This window comes from Bufo gargarizans, chromosome 6 (assembly GCF_014858855.1).
Source record: "Bufo gargarizans isolate SCDJY-AF-19 chromosome 6, ASM1485885v1, whole genome shotgun sequence".
Lineage (NCBI taxonomy): Eukaryota > Metazoa > Chordata > Amphibia > Anura > Bufonidae > Bufo > Bufo gargarizans.
This window is the reverse complement of record NC_058085.1, coordinates 260,222,774-260,247,318: the sequence shown is the minus strand read 5'-3', so window position 1 is coordinate 260,247,318 and position 24,545 is coordinate 260,222,774. Positions and strand designations below refer to the sequence as shown.

At 42.6% G+C, this 24,545-nt stretch overlaps 1 protein-coding gene across 1 annotated transcript in view; it reads left to right on the top strand.

Annotated features, from left to right (window-relative positions):
- The window catches only part of ATP9A (ATPase phospholipid transporting 9A (putative)), a 95,785-nt gene that overhangs the window by 44,200 nt on the left and 27,040 nt on the right, over nucleotides 1–24,545 (top strand). Inside the window, exons 12-17 of the mRNA XM_044297369.1 lie at nucleotides 1,040–1,182; nucleotides 1,459–1,571; nucleotides 4,573–4,779; nucleotides 17,184–17,345; nucleotides 20,386–20,478; nucleotides 22,952–23,035. Coding sequence (XP_044153304.1) covers nucleotides 1,040–1,182; nucleotides 1,459–1,571; nucleotides 4,573–4,779; nucleotides 17,184–17,345; nucleotides 20,386–20,478; nucleotides 22,952–23,035 — 802 coding nt within the window. The remainder of the gene's footprint in view (nucleotides 1–1,039; nucleotides 1,183–1,458; nucleotides 1,572–4,572; nucleotides 4,780–17,183; nucleotides 17,346–20,385; nucleotides 20,479–22,951; nucleotides 23,036–24,545) is intronic.

Here is a 24,545-nt window from a genome sequence, read left to right as displayed (position 1 = left end):
AGGGGCAGGGCCATTGGGGGCATAACCCACCCCTTTAATTTAGACTCGCCTACATAACTTGTAGCTTTTTTTTTTTTTTCCAGGGCCACTTTAATTTCCAGTCCACCCCTGGCAACCAGGCTTATCCAGATCAGTTGATGGACGTGCACATTACTTTACATATTAAACACCAGGGGGCGCCATTATAATGAAGTAAAAAGAATATAGAATTTTTGTAACAGAAAGTAAATTACAAAGTAATTTCATACTGAATTATATTAAAATATAATTGGAATTGTAGTTCCATCGCAAATTGCAGTTTGGCAATTCTAGCATCAAAAGTTTTTTTTTTTTTTTTTGTTCTTTAATATTAATATAGCCTAATAATGTTCTGCAACTTTCTTGTACTTAGATTAATAAAAAATTGGCTTTGTTGTCCAAAGCAACCAATTAAGGCACAGCTTTAATTTTTCAAGAGCCCTATTAAAAATGAAAGCTGTGTTGTGATTGGTTGCTATGGGCAACACAGACATGAGGCTTAGACCGTTTCATACATCTCCACCTTTTTCAAAATCTCTGCTTACTGTTGGTGTTGGCAATATCCTGACCTCATAAACAATCTTCATAGAAACTGATACGAATATGACTTAAATGATTGTTTATGTGGTCAGGGATCTGAGAAAAGGCTTCACATGAGCCGTCAGCTGACAGGACTGACAAGTTATACTTTCAAACAGACTGATTTTTAACCCTTGTATCTCAAAAACAGCTGAAAATGTTTAATAAAGACCAACTGAAAGAATGATTTTAGCCACAAATGAACACAATGCAATCATAAAAAATTGCCCGAAGGTGTTCATAGCCTTTAAGGCTATTGAATATAACATAAGAATATAGGAGAAGCCAATCTGAGATTCCCTATAGAGGATCAGTCTTCAGCCTGCGGCTGTCAGAGCATGCTGAGAGTTGTAGTTGTGCAAAAGCTGGAAATTCCCAGGCTGGAGACCACTAACGCTGAGACTGCAGGGTCCATTAACCCTTTATGTTCTTCATCGTGCAGCTTGCGGGTCAATCTGGACATGGGGAAAATTGTATACAGCTGGATGATCCGCAGGGACCCCAAGATCCCAGGAACTGTGGTCCGATCGAGTACAATCCCGGAGCAGCTTGGACGAATCTCCTACTTATTGACTGACAAAACAGGTTGGCTACACGTGTGGAGAAAGACAAATGGAGGGTAGAATGTAAATTAGGGCGTGCAAGTGTTTCTTTCACATTTTATGGATAGTATTACTACATCTACGGGTGAATGGTGGGCAGAACGGCCAGATGTGTTATATTTTGCTTGTAATTCCTTAGAGATTTTTTTTATTTTTTATTTCCCCTCTTCCTGTCCACATCTAAAGGTGATTTGTTGTATTGTCAGATTGTGGTTCTGTCCTATAGAAGCTGATAATGTTACTATACTGTGTCTTGTAGGGACCCTGACCCAGAACGAGATGGTCTTCAAACGTCTTCACCTAGGGACAGTGGCTTATGGAATGGACTCCATGGATGAAGTGCAGAGTCACATATTCAGTGTGTACACACAGGTACATCATTGGAGGAATTGTCATATGAGACTGATGCAGCAGGGTGCCCATTGCTAGTACTGCCTGCTATTAGAGTTTGTGTTCTGGGGTTATTTTAGTTGTACCCGTCTATGTGGGGCCGTGGGGCCCAATTATTGGAAATGAAAGCCTGAACCTGGATTATAGTGGAAGCGTGCACTCTGGGGCCTCCAGCACTTATCAAACACTCCCAGCAGCAAGGCATGGATCTGTAAAAACATTTAGGGTATCTCATACACACGTTGCATTAACCGGCCTGGGGTGCGGATTAAAATCCACGACATGTCAATTTATGCTGTGGATGTCACGCTTTCCAAAGAAGTATCTCCCAGGGAAAGGGAACCACCTTGCTAGTGCCACCTTCTAGAAGTGGCTCCTTATGAGTCAAAGTCTGACTTTTTAACAAGCCTTGGAACTTAGGAAGGTAGGGAAAATAGCCAAGCCAAATATCCATCCATAGACGGGGGTTTCTGGGTGCTTGCCCCTCATCAGTATGGCTGGGTGCAGCACCCTGCCTAAACTGCTTTCAAGGAATCGCACTCGTACTGATGAGGGGCAGGCATCCCGAAACAGCTGACTATGGATGGATATTTGGCTTGACTATAATCCCTTGTTAAATCCCAGGGCTTGTTAAAAAGTCTGAATTTGACTCATATGGCGCCAATTCCAGAAGGTGGCGCTAGCGAGATAGTTCTTTCCTTTGGAGATCCCTCTTTGCATTATTTATTTTCTTTCCCCATGAGCATTGCCAATAAGTCTCTATAACATGAAGCACTGGTCTCCGCATAGCTGGTCTCTTTAAAGGGGTTGTCTCATCTGAGACAATTGGGGCATATCACTAGGACCCGCACCTATATCGAGAACGGAGCCCTGAAAGCGGTGGAGAGCGCACTGCGCATGCGCAGCCGCCCTCAATTCATTTCTATGGGGCCACTGAAAATTGCCAGGCGCTGTCTCGGCTATTTCCATCGGGTCCACAGAAGTGAATAAGAGTGGTAGCTGTGCATGCTCCAATTCACTTCTATGGGGAGAGCGCTTGGTGGTGGCCAAACCAGAGTCCTCCAGCCACCGCTTTGGCCTGCTCCGTTTAGGAGATAGGTGCGGTTCCCAGCGGTGGGATCTGCACCTATTAGAAAATGGGGGCATATCCTAGTGATATGCCCCTATTGTCTCAGATGAGACAACCCCTTTAAGGAGAGCCAGCACCCTGCCTAAGCCTTGAACCGGGTGAAATCCATGGCAAATCTACCCCAAAATCCATGACAAATAAAAATGTAATAAGGATTTTGCTGCAGGTTTTTTACAGGTTGGCGGATTTCGGACTCATGTACATGACCAGTCCGTTTTTGGTCAGGAAAAAAATTACAATATTGTCTGATCGTATGACTGTTCTGTATTATATATGTTCTCATTGGTGTCTGCTCATGAGCCGCTTTAAGCCCATGTGGGGGACTGTATGATAAACCACTGTAATCGCTCACATGAAAGGTAGTAGATAACAGGAAGCAAGGGGAATGAGATTTATGTGTAACCAGAGGGTGGTGCGCTACCTCCACCATCTCGGACCCCCCAATTTAGTTCGGCAGTTGACAAGTGAATTATGAAGCCGATTCTGTTATGTGTAATGAGAAGCTGTTCCTTCCACTGTAGATCTGATTCATGGCTTCCATTACTATTTCCATTCAGTCACCTTTTGACCTGGAAGTGAAACTTTTTCGTGCTCCTTCTGACACCAGAGGTTAACAGATCAGGAAGCGCAGCCCTGTGTCCGCTGCATGACCAGCCTAATTATGGAATTGTCTAATTACACCAGGAGTTTGGAGGCAAAAACTAAAAATAGTCTTAAAGACATCTCCCAGAAACGCGTTGGGCAGTCCCACATTCAGCATCTGGTTTCCATTTCCATTAATCATATCCATAAAGGGCCGCGCAGCTCCTGACTGGAGGGTCACTCACAAAATGTGTTTCTAATGCAGCGTATAACCTGACAGGTTTATTATGAACATTTGATCCAGCTCCTGCCGCCACCACTGCACATTTATTTCACAGTCCTGCGAGTTTATATTTTTTCCTGAAATTTCAACTAAACTGTTACATATTGCAAAAGGCTTAATAGCAGCACATGGATCAACAGCGTCACAGGCGTATACACAAAATGGTGCGAGTGCCACATAATTTATCAGAATGCGGTCACGTTTATTTAGACTGATCGGATTTATCAGATTTCATTTATCAAACCAAATGCACTGCAAAATGGTGTAAAGTGCCTTAGGGCTCATTCAGACAACCATATATTTGTGTCCGAACGGATCTTTTAATTTCAATGGGGCTGCAAACGATGCGTGCGCTCTCCGCATCCGTACTTGCTTTCACTGGCCGTAATTGTGGACAAGAATAGGCATTTCTATCGTAGGGCTGGCCGTTCCGTTCCACAAAAGGCGGATCCATATTTTGCGGATCCGCAATTTGTGGACCGCATAACAGATACGGTCATCTGAGTGAGTCCTAAGAAAACCTATGGTTATGCATAGTTGCCAACTGCCCCAAATTTGGCAGGACTGTCCCTGATTTTAAGAGACAGTCTCGGCAAATTTGCGCTGTCCTGGGCTGAAAATGGGCAGTGCTAACTCAAACCCCGCCCATAAGTGGGTAATTTTGGGTGGGGTCGGAGCGTTCCCAATGGCGAGGCTAAGATGCCCCGATTTTAGCAGATGAAATGTTGGTAAATATGGACCCGCATTATGTTGGGGTTCCTATTATTGAATCTTTTTACCATTGACACAGATTATGCCAAAATCCAAGACCCCCCTTTCTTATGCGCCATTCTTCACCTTTTGGATACGTCTTCTGACTGTAAAATCATTTTGTGGCATCCACGCCTTTCAGAAGGACTGCTTTTTAGGGGCGGTGTGCCCATTGATACATTGAACTTGTCAGGATCCTGCCATGTTACAGCGTTTCTTATATTGACCTCTCTCTCCAGCCATCCCAGGATCCTCCAGCGCAGAAAGGCACCACGACCAAAGTGAGGAAGACGATGAGTAGCCGCGTTTATGAAGCTGTAAAGGCAATCGCCCTGTGCCACAACGTTACCCCCTCCTACGAGTCTAATGGTGTGACAGACCAGGCCGAGGCAGAGAGACAGTTTGAAGATTCTTGCCGAGTGTACCAGGCCTCCAGCCCTGATGAGGTAAAGCTATTTGTTCCATGGTCCTCCAGTCTCATATAAAAGATTTCATGTACCGGTACATCAGCAATTTTTCAGTGTAAAGAAATAGTGTACACATGATAAAACGGCATATTGGATTATAAATATGACACAGACGACTTGTCCCAAAATTTTTGGAACCTGTACCGATTTTAAAACAAGACTGGGCCATTTACCCATCTTCCTGACCAGGTATATTCTTTTTTATTTTTTTATTTCATGCATCTTTGAGAGCCATTTTTTTGTGAACTGCAATATACCTATACCATCATACATTTTTTTTCTGGATTATATACAAACTACGGACTTTGTTTTATGCTAATTTTTTAATTGCCATTCTGGCGTTGACTATTAATGTTGTGGATCCACATTATTAACAGCTGCAGGGCCCACAGCAAATGTAAAGACTAGAACAGTTAGGTTTGTTATAATTGTATATTTTCATTTTTTTTGTATGTCCTCAGGGCTTTTTATGTTTTAATTTTTATTTAATATATTTTGGGAATTATTATTTAGAGCACCTGCCCATTATTTTTAAATAATAGTTTTTATATATATATATATATATATATATATATATATTTATTTATTATTTGTATTATTATTATTTTTATATTATTATTATTATTTTATTTTTATTTTTTCGGTGATACATTGGGCTTTATTTTTATATTTTTGTTTTTATACCCAGCAAAATGTAAAAAAAAAAAATTGCATAATAGGGGGTTTGTGACTTTTTGAGGTCATTTGCTCAAATTGCGACTTTATGCATTTTTATACACTCACTCCAGTTTTTGAAATATGGGTGGAAAAGTGGGCGTGGCTAGCTATGTAAATGAAATTCACTCACTCCAGTAAGGCCGCTTTCAGATGAGAGAGTGTCGCGCTCCGGACTCGCAGCACCTGTCCTGACCTCCCAGTACTGCCGGGGTCACATAGCATTATAGTGAGATTTATGATGCTATGTAACACTTGCAGTTCTGGAATGTATTGGATAACACTGCCAGCATTATGTCAGTATTATCCAATACATTCCAGAACTGTAAGGGCATAGCATCATAAATCAATACATTGCTATGCAACCCCAGCAGTGCTGGGAGGTCAGGACGGTACTGCGCTGCAAGTCCGGAGCGTGACACTCACTCGTCTGAACGGGGCCTAAGAGGGTGGTATAGGAAAACTGGAGTAGCATTTCAAATGCAACAGATTTAACAAACGTGTGACATTTTGATAAATTTGGTGCAAAATACTCCAACACCGAATACTGCAAAACTGACTTCAACTGATAAATTACCTCCTACCCCGTTGTATTTTTCACATTTTCCTTTTTTTTTTTTTCCTAATAGCACAAAGTGCAACTAAAATAATAATTTTTATAAGTTACATCTCCTTTCTGCAATGGTCATTTTGATATAAATGTTTTTTTTTTTTTATTGTAAACATTGTGCCTCCATAAGGTCATACAAGACGTTTGGGGGGCATTCAAACATAATTTTTTTTTGTTTCCTGATTTCTCCTGTAACCGAGGCTGACACTTTTAGCCCCAGTTATAGGGGCAATACACCCCCAGAGAGGTTGCACGGGGCTTCTCAGCCAACCCATGCAGATACTCAACTCTCAGTGATTGATCCGTCTATACAGCTCTCATTGAATGCTGTGTATACGGCAATGGAAAAGGCAGGGATGTTAAGAATCCATCCTTGCCTTCCCTATGGGCATCCCAACTATTGCTGACAGTGGACTTCCAGTTTCCATAGCTGCACAATCTCCATGCATCTGTCCTTACAGAGTAAGTGCTGACTTCCCGGACGTTTAGGTCGCCTGCACACGAGTGCAGGTGAACGCACATAAGATCCGCGCAAATTTACGTGTAGATTTACGTTTCTGCACCAAAATCCACAATTTCTAACAGTTTTTTTTTGTGTGGATTTGATTTGGTCTTCTTCTTCTTCTTTGGAAAAGAATGAAATCCATAGCAAAAACCGCAAACCTAATTGACGTGCAATAGATTAGGAAATTTACATGGCAGGTCAATACCGCACAAAAAATATTCTCAATGTGCACATGAGATTTGTGCAATCTCATACACTTTGCTGTTACTGTACTATGATGCGGTTTTTCAGCATGGGGGAAAAAACACGTATTCCGCGACATGTGCTGGTGGCCTTATAGTCAATGGGGAACCGCAAGTTGTATGGATCCAGATGGCAAATTATAGTGCAGGTGCTACTCTTGCGGACGGGAATAGCCCTTTCTATTGATCGAAGTGAGAAAAATATGGAGTTCACACGGAAGGTATCCGTATTTTGTAGATCCGTTGTTCTTGGACTGAAATATGGGCGCTGCTGTGTTCGTGAGCCCTTACAGTATGGTTTCCACATTCTAGCAACTTGTGGTAGTTCTCTCCTTAACACATATGTTATGTCAGACCTAAGTTCCCTCCGGATAGGAAAGGTTTTCAAATGAGTGTGTGAAATGGTCAATCGCAGGAGATAATCCAAAGTAAAAGAAGTGAGGGATTTGTACCTTTCTATTCTACAAATAGACACTCAGTCATCGCTGATGTATCATAGGCCAAGGTGTCAAATGATGTAATAACTGGAGTGAAACCTTACTAAATGCCCTAATAGACAGCCCTGCTGCCCCTAGTGGAGAGGAAGGAGAGTTACAGGGTACATCAGCTCTGTCTAAGAGCTTTATGAGTGAATGGAGAATATCATACCTATCCTCACCATCTACACAGTCGCACTGGGGTTCCTTGGGCCCACCAGAGAAAAGTATTGTCTAGGCCCAATCCCTATATAGTCAATACATTCTAATGGGTTCTGAATTAAAGAATCAGACCCTACCAGCAATTGATTGGCATCCTGGACCTTTGGGGCCCACTAAAGTAGCGTATATCCACATACTGCATATGCCCATATTTTAAATTGATTACGCATGGATCTGTTTGCGGTCCTTTTTCATGGAAAATTACAGGAAAATTGGACCTAAATGTTGCATGCTGTGAATCGGCCCACAGACTATAATTCGTCAGTGTTTAGTCCGGGTGCAGTCCGTTCTACTCTCAGACAGTACATGGACATGAACATCTCTCGCCTGAATGTGAATTCCCATAGGAAATAATGAAGTTGTGTTTGGCAATTCCCTTGGTCACCTTCGTCTTTTATTATTTCCGATGAGGGTCTAACCCAAACCCAGAACGGCACACTGTAATCAATCTGCTTATTATGATATGCTGCATTATAATATCTCCCGGAAGCCGCCTCTGCTTCATGTGTCTGTAAGGATCTGTGTGGAATCCGCCGCTGCCGCAGATTACCATATCCAGGAAGGTGAGACTCTGAATTAAGTAAGAAATTGTTTATTTTGTCTCTTCTTACCCTCAAATTTTAACCAGTTGACATAAAATTCTTTTCCTGAGACAGAAGGCAGGATTTCCTAAATTTGTTTCCTCTCTGAAGCCCCTGTCCTGAGCTATCTGTTACACCCCCCTGGGCAGAGCCGTCCGTCCACTGCTACAGTAAGCGGATACAAGTAGATGGCAGATAAGGGGCTCAAGAGCTTCTAGTTATCCAGCTGCCGTGCTATTCCTTCCAAGGAATCTCATTCACTCTGGAATTTCACGTTACCCCGTCTGGTGGGCCATGCTCGGAGTTTGGCATCAAGGGAATGATTCAGCATCATTATTATTCTCCTCTCCTAGATCTATCTAAAAAATCAGACATCGTATAGCACATGACAATCTCTAACAAAGCTAGAACCAGCCCTGTACCTCACATGGATCCAGAGATATCACCATTCATTGTTCTGCTAGATTCATATCAACCTGAGAGCTCAAGGGGAGTGTCTATTCTGCTGCAGCTCAGGAGGCGTGTCCATGTTCTCCCTATCACAGCTCAGGAGGCGTGTCTCAGCTCTCCCTATCACAGCTCAGGAGGCAGTTGTAGGATGAAACTGAGCATGTGCGGCCTTTTCAGTGACTAGGACAAAGAAAAAGATAGTTTTTTTTTTACTAACAGCAGGTGGAGCTGTACAGATACATTTTATTAAATAACTCAGTGGCTATGCTGAATTTTTAATTACATGCAATTACAAAAGTATTCAGATCCAGGTGCTGGTTTAAAAAATGCAGATTATATTCTCGTGGGACAACCTCGTGGGACATACAGTGTTTAGAACATTTTTATAGGTTTTCTCCCATTTAAAATGAAAGGGGTATTCTAAGAACGTTTTTTTTTTTTTTTTTTTTTTCGATAAAATATATACTGTGTGTGTGTGTATATATATATATATATATATATATATATGTATAAATATATTTTTTTTATGCGGGATGCAGAGTACATCATTGGTCGACATCATAGAGGGGAACCGACACTGATTTAATTTATCACTTAAAATTATTCTGGGCTGCAAAGAAAAACGATGGGGAAGATTTACTAAGACTGGCGTTCTTTACACCAGTCTTAGGCCTCATTCACACATCTGTGTATGGTGATGACTAGGGTTGAGCAAATCGAGCTTTGGATCATAGATCCGAAGTCGATTTGTAAAAAAAAAACGTTGTTTGTACTGCTGTTTCCGTGCACAGCATTAAAATGTATGTGTTCTGTGTAGGAAAACAGAACCGATGTTGCGCGAGATTTCGGTAAAAGACTTCCTATCTGCGGTGGTCTTGCTTGCATATTATAGGAAAAAGCTCCAGCCTATGCACACTTCCACAGTCCCGGCCACCACAGAGGCCAATGCTTTTTCCTATAGTGTGCAAGCACGACCACTGCTGCTGGATTGTAGGATGGTTGTAACTCCTGGATTCGAGCAGTGTATAATGTGATGGAATAATGAATCCAGCCAGCAAAGGAAGAAATATGGACAATAACAATACATTAGTAAGAGCCTTGTATTAACTTTCTCTACATGCCATTACTGAGGTGAGACATCCCTTTTAAATTCCTGGCTATTCTCACATGTCCCTGTGCATATTCTAATTTGGTTCATTTAATTGGTGCATCTTCCTGACAGCCACAAAATTACCAATCATCTTTAATATTCCTATTGCAAGGGCATTTTCTTTTAAATAGCTGTAGAAGTAGTAATGGCTGCACTAGACTTAAACGTGAGCGCCCTCTAGTGGCAGATCTGTGTAACTGCAGCAGGTACCGTTCCTCTCTCCAGAGGTTAAATGTCAACTATCATTAACTTTAACACCGGTGACCAGTTAAGAGGGGAAAGAAATAGAAATGTCGGAATCGGGCCACACCGCAGATCTGAATGTATGGATGTGGCTTTAATCCTTCTGAGACTTTGAAATGAGACTAATGAGTAATCAGAGTTTTTGCCCCGATTTGTCAGTTTGCGGGGGTTGGAGGGGGTCACGTGCATTAAGAATGAGGTGAGAAATGTATTGGGACATGGGAAGTGTTTCCTGGATTTCTCTGAATGTATTTACTTGACACATGTGGCATTAATTGCCCTTCTTTATCCTGAATAAACATCTGCATTGTTTTCAGGCTCAGGAAGGAAGTGGAGACGTATAAACTATTGTCTGATTAAACCCCCTCCTTTTAATCTAAAGGAATTATTTTGACATGACATTAAATGAATGGGGAGGGGGGCGTCTATAATAAATCCTGCAGACACTTCAAGGACTTGTGAGTGAAATAAAAGGATGGCTATGAAGTGACTGTTGATGTACCGGGCATCATTACAAATTCCAGGCCAGGTACTGTCTCTCATTGAAGAGACTCGGCAGTGTATTTCTGTTCTGGCAGTGCTCCATGGGAAAAGGCAAATGTGCAACTAAACCAGACACCTGTAGACACAGTGTCGGACTGGGGTGCCTAGGGTCCACCCTATGTATGCAAATATCACAAATTTCTTTTTTTCAGCCTTCAGAATGGTCTTTTTTTTTTTAGATTTTTCATCATAGCATTTAAAGATCCATCTTTTATTTTTTCATTCACATAGCTCTGCTAGGCTTACTTTATTAGTGCCACAATGTGCGGTTACATATCTTTTATTGATTTAACCTTTTTTTGCGAGGGGGGACGGTAAATCAGAAATAGTACCGTGCAGCATAAATAACTATGTAACTTGTGGCCATACCAAATATGTCTAGTTTATTTCATATTTGACAAATTTTGCACTGCAAAATGCTTTATGGAAAAAAATGAATTTTTGTGCCATCGCATAACTTTTTCATTTGTCCACCAGACAGAGCTGCTGCTAAACAAAAACAAAAAACGGCATTTAGGCCCAAACGCTGCACATTTGTGGTCAACACTTTCCATGCTGCAGTAGGGAAAACCTCCCTAGTGCAATGAATGGGCCTGAACGCCACTGCAATTTTATTTCATTATTTCTTAGTTATTTATTAGTTCAGCACTGTATGTGTCAAAGGGAAGGAGATCCTTTATTTTTATTTTTTTTTTACATTTGCGTTTAGATCATCGTTATGGGGCACAGTTGGATAATGCTGTGAACCGCCGGCATGCACAACTTTTTGTCTGAATGAAAGCAGCCAAATTCCTTTCCTGTAGGGTCCCATATAAAATATTCTAAGGAGGGCTAAATAAAGTAAAAAAAAAAAAAAAAGGAAACCCATCTCCAAAGACCAGGTTCTTGAGGTGTCTGCCAGCAGCCGGTGGGCTGCCTTGTCTGTGCCAGGTCATGATGGTTGTCTTCTAGTGAGGGGGTGAAGGGACCTTGGGCTCAGAGAGCACACAAAGTGATTGTTAGGATTTACACTTTCTGCTCAGCATAACTCAAACCCCTGAGGCGGCGCCTCATCTGCCAGAGTCCAGGCTTGCTGATCGCCATGCACCATAACTAACAGACCTTCATGACACTGGCAGAAGAAGAATCATGCAGTGCAGGGTCAGGAAGGTGTGTTAGTTTAACCTGTATAATCCCTGCGCTGCCACCACCATCACACGCTGGGGCTGAATTCTGCTGGAGGTTACTCCATGACACTGGAGCTCCAGACCTGAAATATCTGCTGTTAGTAGCAGCAGTGGTGATGGCTGCAGACCACCTGCTGCACTATCAATGGAGTGTTTGATGCGGCCCTGCTCTCCTGATGTGGGGAAAACTGATCTAGTGCCCCCTGTACCAGAGAAGGGGGATAACCCTGTGCAGTTGGACTGCACTAAGCCCGACCCTGCTCTCCACACTTTACACTCTAGAGCAGAAAATCAGTACTTAAAGGGGTTGTCTCATCATGGACAATGGGGGCATATCGCTAGGATATGCCCCCATTGTCTTATAGGTGCGTGTCCCGTGGGACCCGCACCTATATAGAGAACTGAGCCCCACAAGGTGGTGGCTAGAGAACTCCGGTCCGGCCATAACCAAGCTGTCTCCCCATAGAAGTGAATGAGAGCGTACCTGATGGAAATAGCCAAGTCAGCCGGCCCTTCACTTTCGGGGTCCTGTTCTCGATATAGGTGCGGGACCCGCACCTATAAGACAATGGGGGCATATTTTAGCGATATGCCCCCATTGTCCATGATGAGACAACCCCTTAAACTTGCAGGAAAGTCCCTCGCTCCGCTCCTGCTGTCTCTGCCTTGTGATGTCATGCGCAGTGTCCACCGCTGGAAATAGCTTTTCTTGTGGTGGTTCCCTGTCTTACACATCTAAAACGGTGTCCTTAGGACGCAGATATAGTTTAATGTTCTGCCGCTGTCTTACCCTTCTCTCAGGGGGCCCTACTGGTTATATACAGTAACATAGTACATAAAGCTGTAAAAAGACACTTGTCCATCCAGTTCGGCCTGTTATCCTGCAAGGTGATCCAGAGGAAGGCAAAAAAAAACTGTGAGGTAGAAGCCAATTTTCCCCAGTTTAGGGGAATAAAAAATTCCTTCCCGACACCAATAAGGCAATCAGAATAAGGCCTCTTTCACACTACCGTTTTTTGTTTCCGTTTTGCGGCCGTTTTTTGCGTTCCGTATACGGAACCATTCATTTCAATAGTTCCGCCAAAAAAACTGAATGTACTCCGTATGCATTCCGTTTCCGTATTTCTATTTTTCCGTTGAAAGATAGAACATGTCCTATTATTGCCTGCAAATCACGTTCCGTGGCTCCATTCAAGTCAATGGGTCTGCAAAAAAAACGGAACACATACAGAAATGCATCCGTATGTCTTCCGTATCAGTTCCGTTTTTTCTGAACCATCTATTGAAAATGTTATGCCCAGCCCAATTTTTTCTATGTAATTACTGTATACTGTATATGCCATACGGAAAAACAGAATGGAAACGGAAACAAAAAAACGGAACAACGGATCCGTGAAAAACACTAAAATAGCCATACGGTAGTGTGAAAGAGGCCTAACTCCCTGGATCAACGACCCCTCTCTAGTAGCTATAGCCTGTAATATTATTACACTCCAGAAATACATCCAGGCCCCTCTTGAACTCTTTTAGGGAACTCACCATCACCACCTCCTCAGGCAGAGCGTTCCATAGTCTCACTGCTCTTACCGTAAAGAATCCTCAGTGACGCTTGCTTGCGCAGAGAAGAGGACAGAAAGACCTCTTACTGATTAGCTCAGGGGCCCACCGAGGGATTCACCTGCTCCCTGGTGGGCCCGTCCGAGCCTGTGTAGACAGCACCGTTTTAGGGTTTTTGACCCTCCTCAGTACAGGATAGGGTACTGGCTGACTGAATGAGATCCCTTACATGCCACTCAGGGGGCAGGGAGCATCAGCTCTCATTGAAGACCATTGTATGGAGACTTATTGTGTTTATATGACAGTATTTTACTGAAGTGCAATACAGCCCAGCCTAATAATCCCATCCATAAAGGAATACTTCAGCTAAAAAAGCAAAGTGACATTTTTTTAATGCTTTATTCACACGTCAGTGTTCGGTCAGTGATTTGCATCAGTGATTTTGAGCCAAAACCAGGTGCGGCTCTAAACAAAGAACAAGGGCAGATCTTTTCCTTATACCTGATGCCTGTGTAGGTTTTGGCTCACAATCTCTGATCAAAACACTGACGTGTGAATGAGGCTTTACACAGAACTCAATGGAATGATGAACGACAGCATTTGTTTCCTGTTCAACAATCTGTTGATTTTTTTTATTTTATTTTATTGGTTTTTCATTGATGGAGCCCCTTTCTGTGAGTCCGGGCTGCAAACAAACAGGCTCTGATTTATCATACCTTCACTCCAGAAATCTGGTGTCAAAAAGTCGCAAAAATAGGACTTTTATGAATTTTTGCACTCGCTTGCACAAAATGTAAGCAATTGCGCAAAATTTTGCGACTTTTTTTAATTTTTACACCATTCACTCTAGTTTTGTAATGTGGGTGGGAAAGTGGGCATGGTTAGCTATGTTAATGAGTTTCACTCCATATTTATCATTGAGACTTTTTTGAAAAAGTTGCAAAAAAGTTGCAATCTGACTCCAGAAGGAAGGTGGAGTAGGAAAACCGGAGTAGCTTTTCTAGACCGAAGTGTTAGGTTTAAAGATAAGACAAATTTATCAAGTAACATGAGACATTTGATAAATGTGGCATAAAGTTGGATAAATGTGGCATAAAGGCGAAACCTTGGGATCTAGTGATCACCAGTCAGTGTGGTTTAATATAAGAACTGTGAAAGAGTCCCACCACACAAAAACAAAAGTTTTAGATTTTAGAAAAACAGACTTTTCAAAAATGAAATTAGTCATAAATGAGTCCTTATCAGACTGGAACGGATTACATGGAGTCCAGGAGAAATGGGACTACTTAAAAGGTGCATTATTGAAGGCAACAGAAAATTCAATTAGACTTGTCAGTAAAAGCAAAAAAAGGAAGAGACCACTGTGGTACTCGGCAGAAGTGGCCCAAATCATTAAAAATAAAAAGCTAGCATTTTGTAATTATAAAAAAACCCAGAGCAATGAAGATAAGGAAATCTACAAGATTAGGCAGAAAGAGGCCAAGCAAGTTATAAGAACTTCTAAAGCGCAGGCAGAAGAAAAACTAGCTCAGTCTATGAAAAAAGGGGATAAGACATTCTTCAGATATATAAATGAAAAAAGGAAATTAAAACAAGGAATAACTAAATTAAAAACAAAGGACGGAAGGTATGTAGAAGAGAATAAAGGGCTAGCCGACTGCCTTAATGAATACTTCTGTTCAGTTTTTACAAAAGAAAAAGGAGAAGGACCTCCACTAGAAAGGATGACTAATAAATCGTTTGATGCATGTGTCTTTACAGAGGAAGATGTTCTAAGTTTGCTGTCTAAAGTGAAGACAAATAAATCACAGGGGCCTGATGAGATACACCCAAAATTATTAAAAGAGCTTAGTGGTGAGCTGGCAAAACCGTTAACAGATTTATTTAACCAATCATTAGTAACAGGAGTCATCCCGGAAGATTGGAAATTGGCAAATGTCGTGCCCATTCACAAGAAAGGTAGTAGGGAGGAATCGAGCAACTATAGACCAGTGAGTCTGACATCAATAGTAGGCAAATTAATGGAAACCCTATTAAAGGATAGGATTGTGGAACATCTAAAATCCCATGGATTGCAAGATGAAAAACAGCATGGGTTTACTTCAGGGAGATCATGTCAAACAAATCTTATAGATTTTTTTGACTGGGTGACTAAAATAATAGACGGTGGAGGTGCAGTAGACATCGCATATCTAGATTTTAGTAAGGCTTTTGACACTGTCCCACATAGAAGACTTATCAATAAACTGCAGTCATTGAGCATGGACTCCCATATTGTTGAGTGGATTAGGCAGTGGCTGAGTGACAGGCAACAGAGGGTTGTAGTCAATGGAGAACATTCAAAACAAGGTCATGTTACCAGTGGGGTTCCACAGGGATCTGTACTGGGACCAATTTTGTTTAATATCTTCATAAGTGATATTGCAAAAGGCCTCGATGGTAAGGTTTGTCTTTTTGCTGATGACACAAAGATATGTAACAGGGTTGATGTTCCTGGAGGGAAACGCCAAATGGAAAAGGACTTAGGAAAACTAGAAGAATGGTCAGAACTCTGGCAACTGAAATTTAATGTGGATAAGTGCAAGATAATGCACCTGGGGCGTAAAAACCCAAGGGCAGAATATAGAATATTCGACACAGTCCTGACCTCAGTATCTGAGGAAAGGGATTTAGGAGTAATTATTTCAGAAGACTTAAAGGTGGGAAGACAATGTAATAAAGCAGCACGAAATGCAAGCAGAATGCTTGGATGTATAGGGAGAGGTATAAGCAGTAGAAAGAGTGAAGTGCTTATGCCGCTGTACAGAACACTGGTGAGACCTCACTTGGAGTATTGTGCGCAGTACTGGAGGCCATATCTCCAGGGGGATGTGGATACTCTGGAGAGAGTTCAGAGAAGAGCTACTAAACTGGTCCATGGATTGCAGGATAAAACTTACCAGGAAAGGTTAAAAGACCTTAATATGTATAGCTTGGAAGAAAGAAGAGACCGAGGGGATATGATAGAAACTTTTAAATACATAAAGGGAATCAACTCGGTAAAGGAGGAGAGCATATTTAAAAGAAGAAAAACTACCACAAGAGGACACAGTTTTAAATTAGAGGGGCAAAGGTTTAAAAGTAATATAAGGAAGTATTACTTTACTGAGAGGGTAGTGGATGCATGGAATAGCCTTCCTGCAGAAGTGGTAGCTGCAAATACAGTGAAGGAGTTTAAGCATGCATGGGATAGGCATAAGGCCATCCTTCATATAAGATAGGGCCGGGGCTATTCATAGGATTCAGATATATTGGGCAGACTAGATGGGCCAAATGGTTCTTATCTGCCGACACATTCTATGTTTCTATGTTTCTATGTAAAGTACCCCAACGCAGACTCACTTCAAGTTTTCCCCTCATGATAAATCCCCCCCATAGAGACTGCCACTCTGGCGGACCCTGGTCATTGATGTAATACATGGAAGGCACTTCATTTGAATGGCCATCATGTAATGTCAAATTTCCCCTGTAGCAACTTAATGGTGGGGATATTGAAGCCTGATCCATGGTGGTGATCGGTGTCACCAGTGGTGTCAAGGTTTGTGTTCAGACACCGACCAAGGCACTCACTGCATGCTCTGAGTTTCTCTGTACAGAGGTGTGAATAGCCACTTCTGTGGGTCCATATGCTGTGCGATTCTGTGTCTTCTGCCTTTTCGTGTATTTGTATTTTTTTTCCTTAATTTTCATGCACCTATACATATTTTTTCCCATTAAATGAAAAAAAAAAAAAGTCTCTCCATTTGTGAGTAGCAGCTGGTAATGTATGCGCAGGAACAGTCAATCATTGTTGTCTTCATAACCGCTCATAAAGCTGCATTGTCCCTTGCTGTGTGTCACCTTGCTGACTCCCCAGTTCTGACCTTTCACCTTTCATGCTCATAGGTGGCCCTGGTGCAATGGACTGAGAGTGTGGGGCTGACACTGGTTGGGAGGGACCAGTCTTCAATGCAGCTGAGGACACCTGGTGGCCAAATCATGAACTTCACCATTCTGCAAATCTTCCCGTTTACCTATGAAAGCAAAAGGATGGGAATCATTGTAAGGGTAAGTACCCTGCAATAGCTGTAAATTATCTCCATTTTATACAAGATTGCAAATAACTGTGTATGTGGTTATATTTGTGAACGCAGCAGTGAGCCCCGTGTCTTCACTGTTCAGGGCTGTGAAGACAGGTATTCCTTACCAACGCTCATTTAGAGGGCGCTGCTAAGGGACACTTCAGCGCCTGCTTTTTCATACAAATGTACAAATTCACTTAGTATATTAGAAAGTCTTTCCTCGTCACTTTCTCTACACAATACAAAAAAAACATTTACATGACAGTTATACTTTCTAGTTCAATTTCAGTGTAAGCAGACCACTGAAGTTCAGAATATACACCAGACGTCCGTAGTTCAGGTTCCGCATCCGTTCCACAATTTTGTGGGACGGGTGCGGACCCATTCATTTCGCAAAAAAGATAGAACATGCAATCGCAGACAGGAATAGGCATGTCTATCACAGGGCTGGCCATGTGCGGTCTGCAAAATCCGGAACGCATACGGCCGGTATCCGTGTTTTGTGTATCCGCAATTTGCAGACTGCAAAACACATGCGGACGTCTGAATGGACCCTTAGATGGCCATACACTTGTAATAGCAGTTGGTTGAACGATCGTACAGCTGAAAGCTATCTCTCCCGACTCCCCTATACGCAAACACATTCAGCTTGGCCAAACGTGTCTGTGTATTCAACGGGGAGAGAGGAAAAAGCCGATGCCAGACACTTCTGGCGGAGGCATATCTCCCAGAGAACAAAAGGATTGGGTGAAGATACTTCACCCAATCCTTCTCTCCCCCGACTTGAGATGTCAGCAGGGGCGGACTGGGAACTTAAAGTGGCCCTGGAAAAATTACTAAAAGTGGCCCGGTTTTGTAGCCGGGGCCAGCAATACCATATTGTAGCACATTATACCACCACAACAGAGCCAAACACATCGGTCCATCACAAAATACTGCCGCCAGCAGCCCAAGATACGTCTCCAAAAACTTCCACTGGCCGGCCTTGAGAAGGGCCCAGGCGGCCCCCTGGGCATCGGCCCACCTGGAAATTTCCCTGTAAGGTCTATGGCCAATCCGCCCCTGGCCGTCGAGGGAGAGTTGGGAGCTCCCCACACACATCAGACTGTCGACTGATCCCCGTTCTCGGTGGATTTGTCTGGCAATACACTAATGTGTATGGGAGCCTTTAGGGCTCATGCACACGGCATAGTTTGCTCCGCATCCGTTCCACGTTTTTTGTGGACTGGATGCGGACCCATGCATTTCAATAGGGTGCTATCCGCATCTGTAACTCCATTCTGTGGCCATGCAAAAAAAAAAGAACATATCCTATTCTTGTCCATTTTGTGGACAAGGATAGGACATTTCTGCAGGAGTAAAAAAAAAAGTAATGACAGCATGCACTCGGCAGGGCCCCTGTTTTGCGCATCTGTGATTTGCCGTCCGCAAAACACCTACAGCTGTTTACATGAGCCCTTAGATAGATGTAGGTTCATAGTTCAACAAGTAGTTCAACGATTTTCTGATGAACGGTCGATATGTAGACAAGGCCATACACATTCGACTTCGTCCTGTCCGTTACGGCCATTCAGCCATTTTCAACAATTTTAGCCTAATGTGTATGGGCACCTCAATATAGGAGAAGCTTGAACAGACCTTTCCTGCAAGAGTCAGGAGATATGAGAGAGTTTGAGAGAGGCCATAGGGATGTTCTTCAGCTTTGCTGGCAATGAATGAAAATATTTTTCGCGTCCTGTCTGCAGGGTTTATAATAGGAAAAAAATCTGACAACAGAAGGGCAGGTTTTTATGTAATGTTATGATTGCAAACGGGCATCTTGAAAATCGAAACAGAAGTAGTCTATTAGAAGAATGCAGAGCTTTTCATTAGAATCATGAATGGTCCTCACACAGTTGTGTGGACACATGCCTGTTTCGACGCAGTGCTTTCAATTGGCACAGCGAGTGCCAACCGCTGCCGTGATCCACTGTAAACATGAGAAAGTTCTAACCTCCCCCTGAACCTCAGCAGAGGAAGTGACTCACACGAGGGTCCGCTGACATGCTATTTGTGTTGGAGCGGCTAGTGAGGCTTTCTACGGCAGCATTAGTGTGCAGGAAGCCGGGCTCTGCACCATTTCCTCCATATATGTCATTAGACACCTTCAATAATAACAGCTCCTCAATGGCTGATTGCATCGGCTCTAACCTCGTCACCTCTTATCGCTTGTGTGGTATTCAGCCGCAATCATGTCACTGTTTACACGCGGCCTCCTCTATGTCACTCCTCAGGTATTGTCCTTCATTTAGAATAATACGTGTCCGCGTTGTGCTGGCTACTGTATGGTCACATGTAGAAGCACTCGGAACATTTCCCCCTCAAGTCTAGTGCCTGTGTCACAATATGGTCAGTTCAAGGGTTTCCAGAACCAGGAAGTGCAGGATGAACAAGCCCAAAGGTTCTGTAGGGATCGGTGTATGTGAACAGAGACTTTGCTTTCACAAATTTATTTAACATCCAGCAGAATAGGACAATCACCTGGGTGAAACCACGGTACCAAAAATAAACATAAATCACAAAATCAAAGACCTTGCCCATCTGGGCACTTACTAAACAGTATATGTACCTTAGCTAGGTATAAGTCACAGATCTACCAGCTTCACGGCTCTGTTACAATCCCAGTGACTATACCTCAGACTAGGTGCAATAGTTGTACTAGTTGTACTGGAGTGGGGTGGAATAGTATGTCTCTCTACCAATCCTATCTACCATTCCAAAAAAAATCCAGCCCATAAAGAGTCTGAATAACCAGTTCCAGCAAACTATACTTTGTTGAAATCATACAGCCTTCTGGGTTCCTTTCTCTTGCCCATCTGAAAAATCTGGGAGAGACCTAGACCCCCTCCAGTACTTTACCAAAGACATTGTTACAGACTAGTTCATATAGGCTTTGAGGGGAGAGAACGTATAAATGATGTGTGTACCATGTTGCATTCTGTTGGTACCAAGTTATCAGTGCTCATTCTTTAACCTCTGCTGTGCAGGAAGACTCCACCGGAGAGATAACGTTCTACATGAAGGGAGCAGATGTGGTGATGGCTGGGATTGTACAGTATAATGACTGGTTGGAGGAGGAGGTAAGTGTCCTGTGGTCTGCTTAAAAGGTTATCCAGGATTTTAATTGATGGCCCATCCTCAGGATATGTCATCAGTATCTAATCAGTGGGAGTTCCACTCCCGGTACCCATGCCCAGCGCTGAGGTGAGCACCGATGCCACTTCCTAGGCTAATGACGTCACGTTTTTTATTCACATGAACAATTTTCATCACCTGATATTCTTATAAATTAAGTTTCTTCTTTCCGATAATAATTCAAAATCCCTGTTGCTTCATACAAGACCCCTTAACGAATGCAAGTTATTAAAAAGGGATTGTCTGAGTTTTTTTTTTTTTAAAGGGGAAGTTATTGGAATGATCAAACCTATACTTATTGGTGTCATACTGCATACCGCTGAGGCCAGTGACTGGCTGCAGAAGCCATGTGTGGCATGTCACCGCTGCAGCACAGGGAGGATTGGTGCAGCTGTGCTGGAACAGAGGGAGTTTAGGATGAAGAGGTTTTATTTTATTTTTTATTATTCTACTTACCTTACAATGTCTCTTACATTTTTTTTATTGGACAACCCCTGCGGCCTGCCCTTGTAGAAGGAGGTTTGGCCTTTTACAGTGATCTGTTGTAAATTGGTTTGCTGACCACATAGGGAACAATATCCTCACTATGTAATAAAAATGCTGAAACTTTCTAATGTAGATTTCTGTTCCTTTTTAAAAATACTTTCTATGGCTGCATCCGTGCAGGCATGGGATTTAGCCAGTTCCCTCCAGTTCTCCAGATCGGGTAGTTAAAATTGCAGCCAATAGACATTGGGTGGTGTTAGAGGTGTGGGCCAGCACTGCAAAAAAGCTTTTTTAAAAAGTTGGGCAGTATGTGGGTGTAGTGTTATATATGGTGTATTTATGTGTATGTGTGTTGCATATACTGTATATATGGTGCCGCGTGTCCACCGTTGAGTAGGGAACCTGTTGTTTGAACATTTTAATCCCACCCCTGAGTCCGTGCAATGGGCATATTTTCCGGAACCACCGCGCCTCATCTGCTCAAGTGATGCTGTGAGGAGGGGACAGTAGACCTGTGGTTGGGTTGACCATAGATCATTATAATGCAGTGAGTTCATTATGATGCGGCTCACAGGAGCCGTGGTCAGTCTGGAAAATGTGGCTGTCACATGAACTGCATTTCAAGGATCACACACAGCAATGTGAATGCAGTCTTAGGCCTCATGCACACTGTGACACGACTGGGCATGCCGTGGATCTGCAAAACACAGGTGTACATGCTGTTTTTTTTACCTCTGTAGAAAGTTCATATGTCTGTCTGCAAAACGGACAAGAACAGGACATGTTCTATCTATTTTGCAGGCCAGTAGAATGGACAAACTGATGTGGACAGCACACGGCGTGCTGTCCGCATCTTTAGCGATCGATCTGCAAAATATGTGGATCAGATGGCGAAAAATATACGGTCGTGTGCCTGGGGCCTAATGGAAACATTCCCATTAACACCCAGAGCTTGTTGTAACAGAAATCTCTGATACACTTGTCAAGATGCAAATACAAATTTCCCTTTTTACCTAAAGCAAGCAGATGATCTTGAAAACAATGAGTTATTGAAACAAGAAATACAGGAAAAAGTTGTAGAACTTTCCATTTTACAGTAGCTTGTTCTAAGTTAAATAGAAGCAGAAATCTGCCTTATTACGCTGAATGTTTAGTCAGGGGTTAGATTTATATCCTGTACTAAACGGCACCCCACAGGTCACGGCCATTTTATTGTGTGGAATAATTAAAGTCCATTTCAATGAGAAGCGCATGATTAAGGAAATCCTGGACCGTTGTAAGATACTTATGGGAATTAGTGAAATCCTGGACCTGGACCTTTCGCCCTGGGTGTATCTCCAGCTGCTGAAATCCCCACAATTCAGTACCTGCTGTTCTTGACACTTGTCCAGTTGAGACATCAAGGCTTTAACTTAGCTCTGCTACACCGTTGTTGACTTTGTGACGCATGACACTATTTGCCCCTGGTTATGAGCGGATTGTCATGGGTCTGGCTGCTGGAATTCTTGGCGACTAAATGTTCTCATCGGGGAAAGCTGACAAACATCCACATACTTATATTTTGTGCATCGTAAATTGTGCCCATCAAAGTCGATGGATGCCCATGTACCACCTTCTGCTCTGCCTATAGAGGGCGGTCCCTAGTACTGGTCCCTATGACATCTATACCCCCTATTAGTACAGTAATGGGGGATTTGGTGGGTGCATCCACTGCTGGACGTCTATGTCAGATGTCTGGTAGAGGCAAGGAATAATCTGTGGAGGAATTCTTTAAAGGTTGTGACCCAAACCACTTTCCTACATCTTGAGTGGGCTTTAGAAATGTCCAATACTCCAGAAAATCATTGAGTTCACCTTCAGTGGAGATCATGGTGTCACATTCTGGTCTGATGTGTAGTAAGATGCTCTGACTGGACATTTCTTCTTTTTCAGTGTGGCAATATGGCAAGAGAGGGACTCAGGGTTCTGGTAGTGGCAAAGAAGTCTCTGGCAGAGGAACAGTACCAGGATTTTGAGGTGAGACTCTTCATACTTTTTCACTCTTAAAGCCACTTCTATAGAAATGTTTTTGAGACTGTATTTTTTTATGCTGCCCTTTTTCCATTTGATTAAAAAGACATAAATGTGCACAGTGTGAATGTTACCTCAGAAATGTTACCGTAGCAAGCATTGCCTTACAGGGCAGCTACCTTAAGGTGGCACTAGAGAGACATTTTTCTTCCTTCTGGAGGAGAGCTAATCTGCATAGGGCTTCTAAAGGAGCATTGCCTGTATGACTAACTCCATCAGCTGGATCTCCACAAGGAGATACGTTGGGTAGAAAATCTAGATAATAACAGCTTCTATTCTATAGTTTGTCTCTAGATCAAATTGTTCGTCAAAATCGTTTCAGATCAGAATAAATTCAACATGAATTGAAAGTGCCCCCACTTGCCCAGAAAAAATCTTATCCAACCTCTTTCAAGCCAAGACAGCATTAACCTTTTAATCTTTAATCGCCAAGACCAGGCGATTAAAAAAATAAAACTTTTTTTTTTTTTTACAGTTTGTCTTCCAGTAGACATATTGTCTTCCAGTAGACATATAACTTTTTTGTTTTTCAGTTCACATACTCTTGTTTCTTGTGGGACAATTTGTACTTTCCAATATATCTAATTTAATATTGCATGCAATGTAGTGGGAAGCTGGCAAAAATCCAAATTGGGTGTAATTGGATGAAAAAAACTCAATTCTGCCACAGTTTTATGGGTTGTGTTTTTACGGGGTTCCCTATTCAGTAAAACCTACCTGTGCCCTTCATTCTCTGGGCCAGTACAATTACAGCGATACCACATTGATTATAGTTTCACTTGTGTTTTAATACCAGAAAAAGAAACATATTCTGACCCTAATAACTTTTTTATAGTTAGGTCTACGGAGCTGTGTTGGGGCTCACTTTTTGCAGAATGATATGTAGTTTTTATTGATACTGTTTTGCAGGGTGTGTGACTTTTTGATCACTTATTAAATTTTTATTTTTGGGCGGTGAAGCAACGAAAAAACAGCTAATCGCATATTTTGATATTTTTTTTTCCAGTTAGGCTACTTTCACACTAGCGTTCGATCGGATCCGTTCTGAACGGATCCGATCATATTAATGCAGACGGTGGCTCCGTTCAGAACGGATCCGTCTGCATTAGAACTTAGAAAAATTTTCTAAGTGTGAAAGTAGCCTGAGCGGATCCGTTCAGACTTTACATTGAAATTCAATGAGGGACGGATCCGCTTGAAGATTGAGCCATATGGTGTCATCTTCAAGCGGATCCGTTCCCATTGACTTACATTGTAAGTCGGAACGGATCCGCTCACCTCCGCACGGCCAGGCGGACACCCGAACGCTGCTTGCAGCGTTCAGGTGTCCGCTCACTGAGCGGAGCGGAGGCTGAGCGCTGGCAGGCGGATGCATTCTCAGTGGATCCGCCTCCACTGAGAATGCATTAGGGACAGACGGCTGCGTTCAGGGCCGCTTGTGAGCCCCTTCAAACGG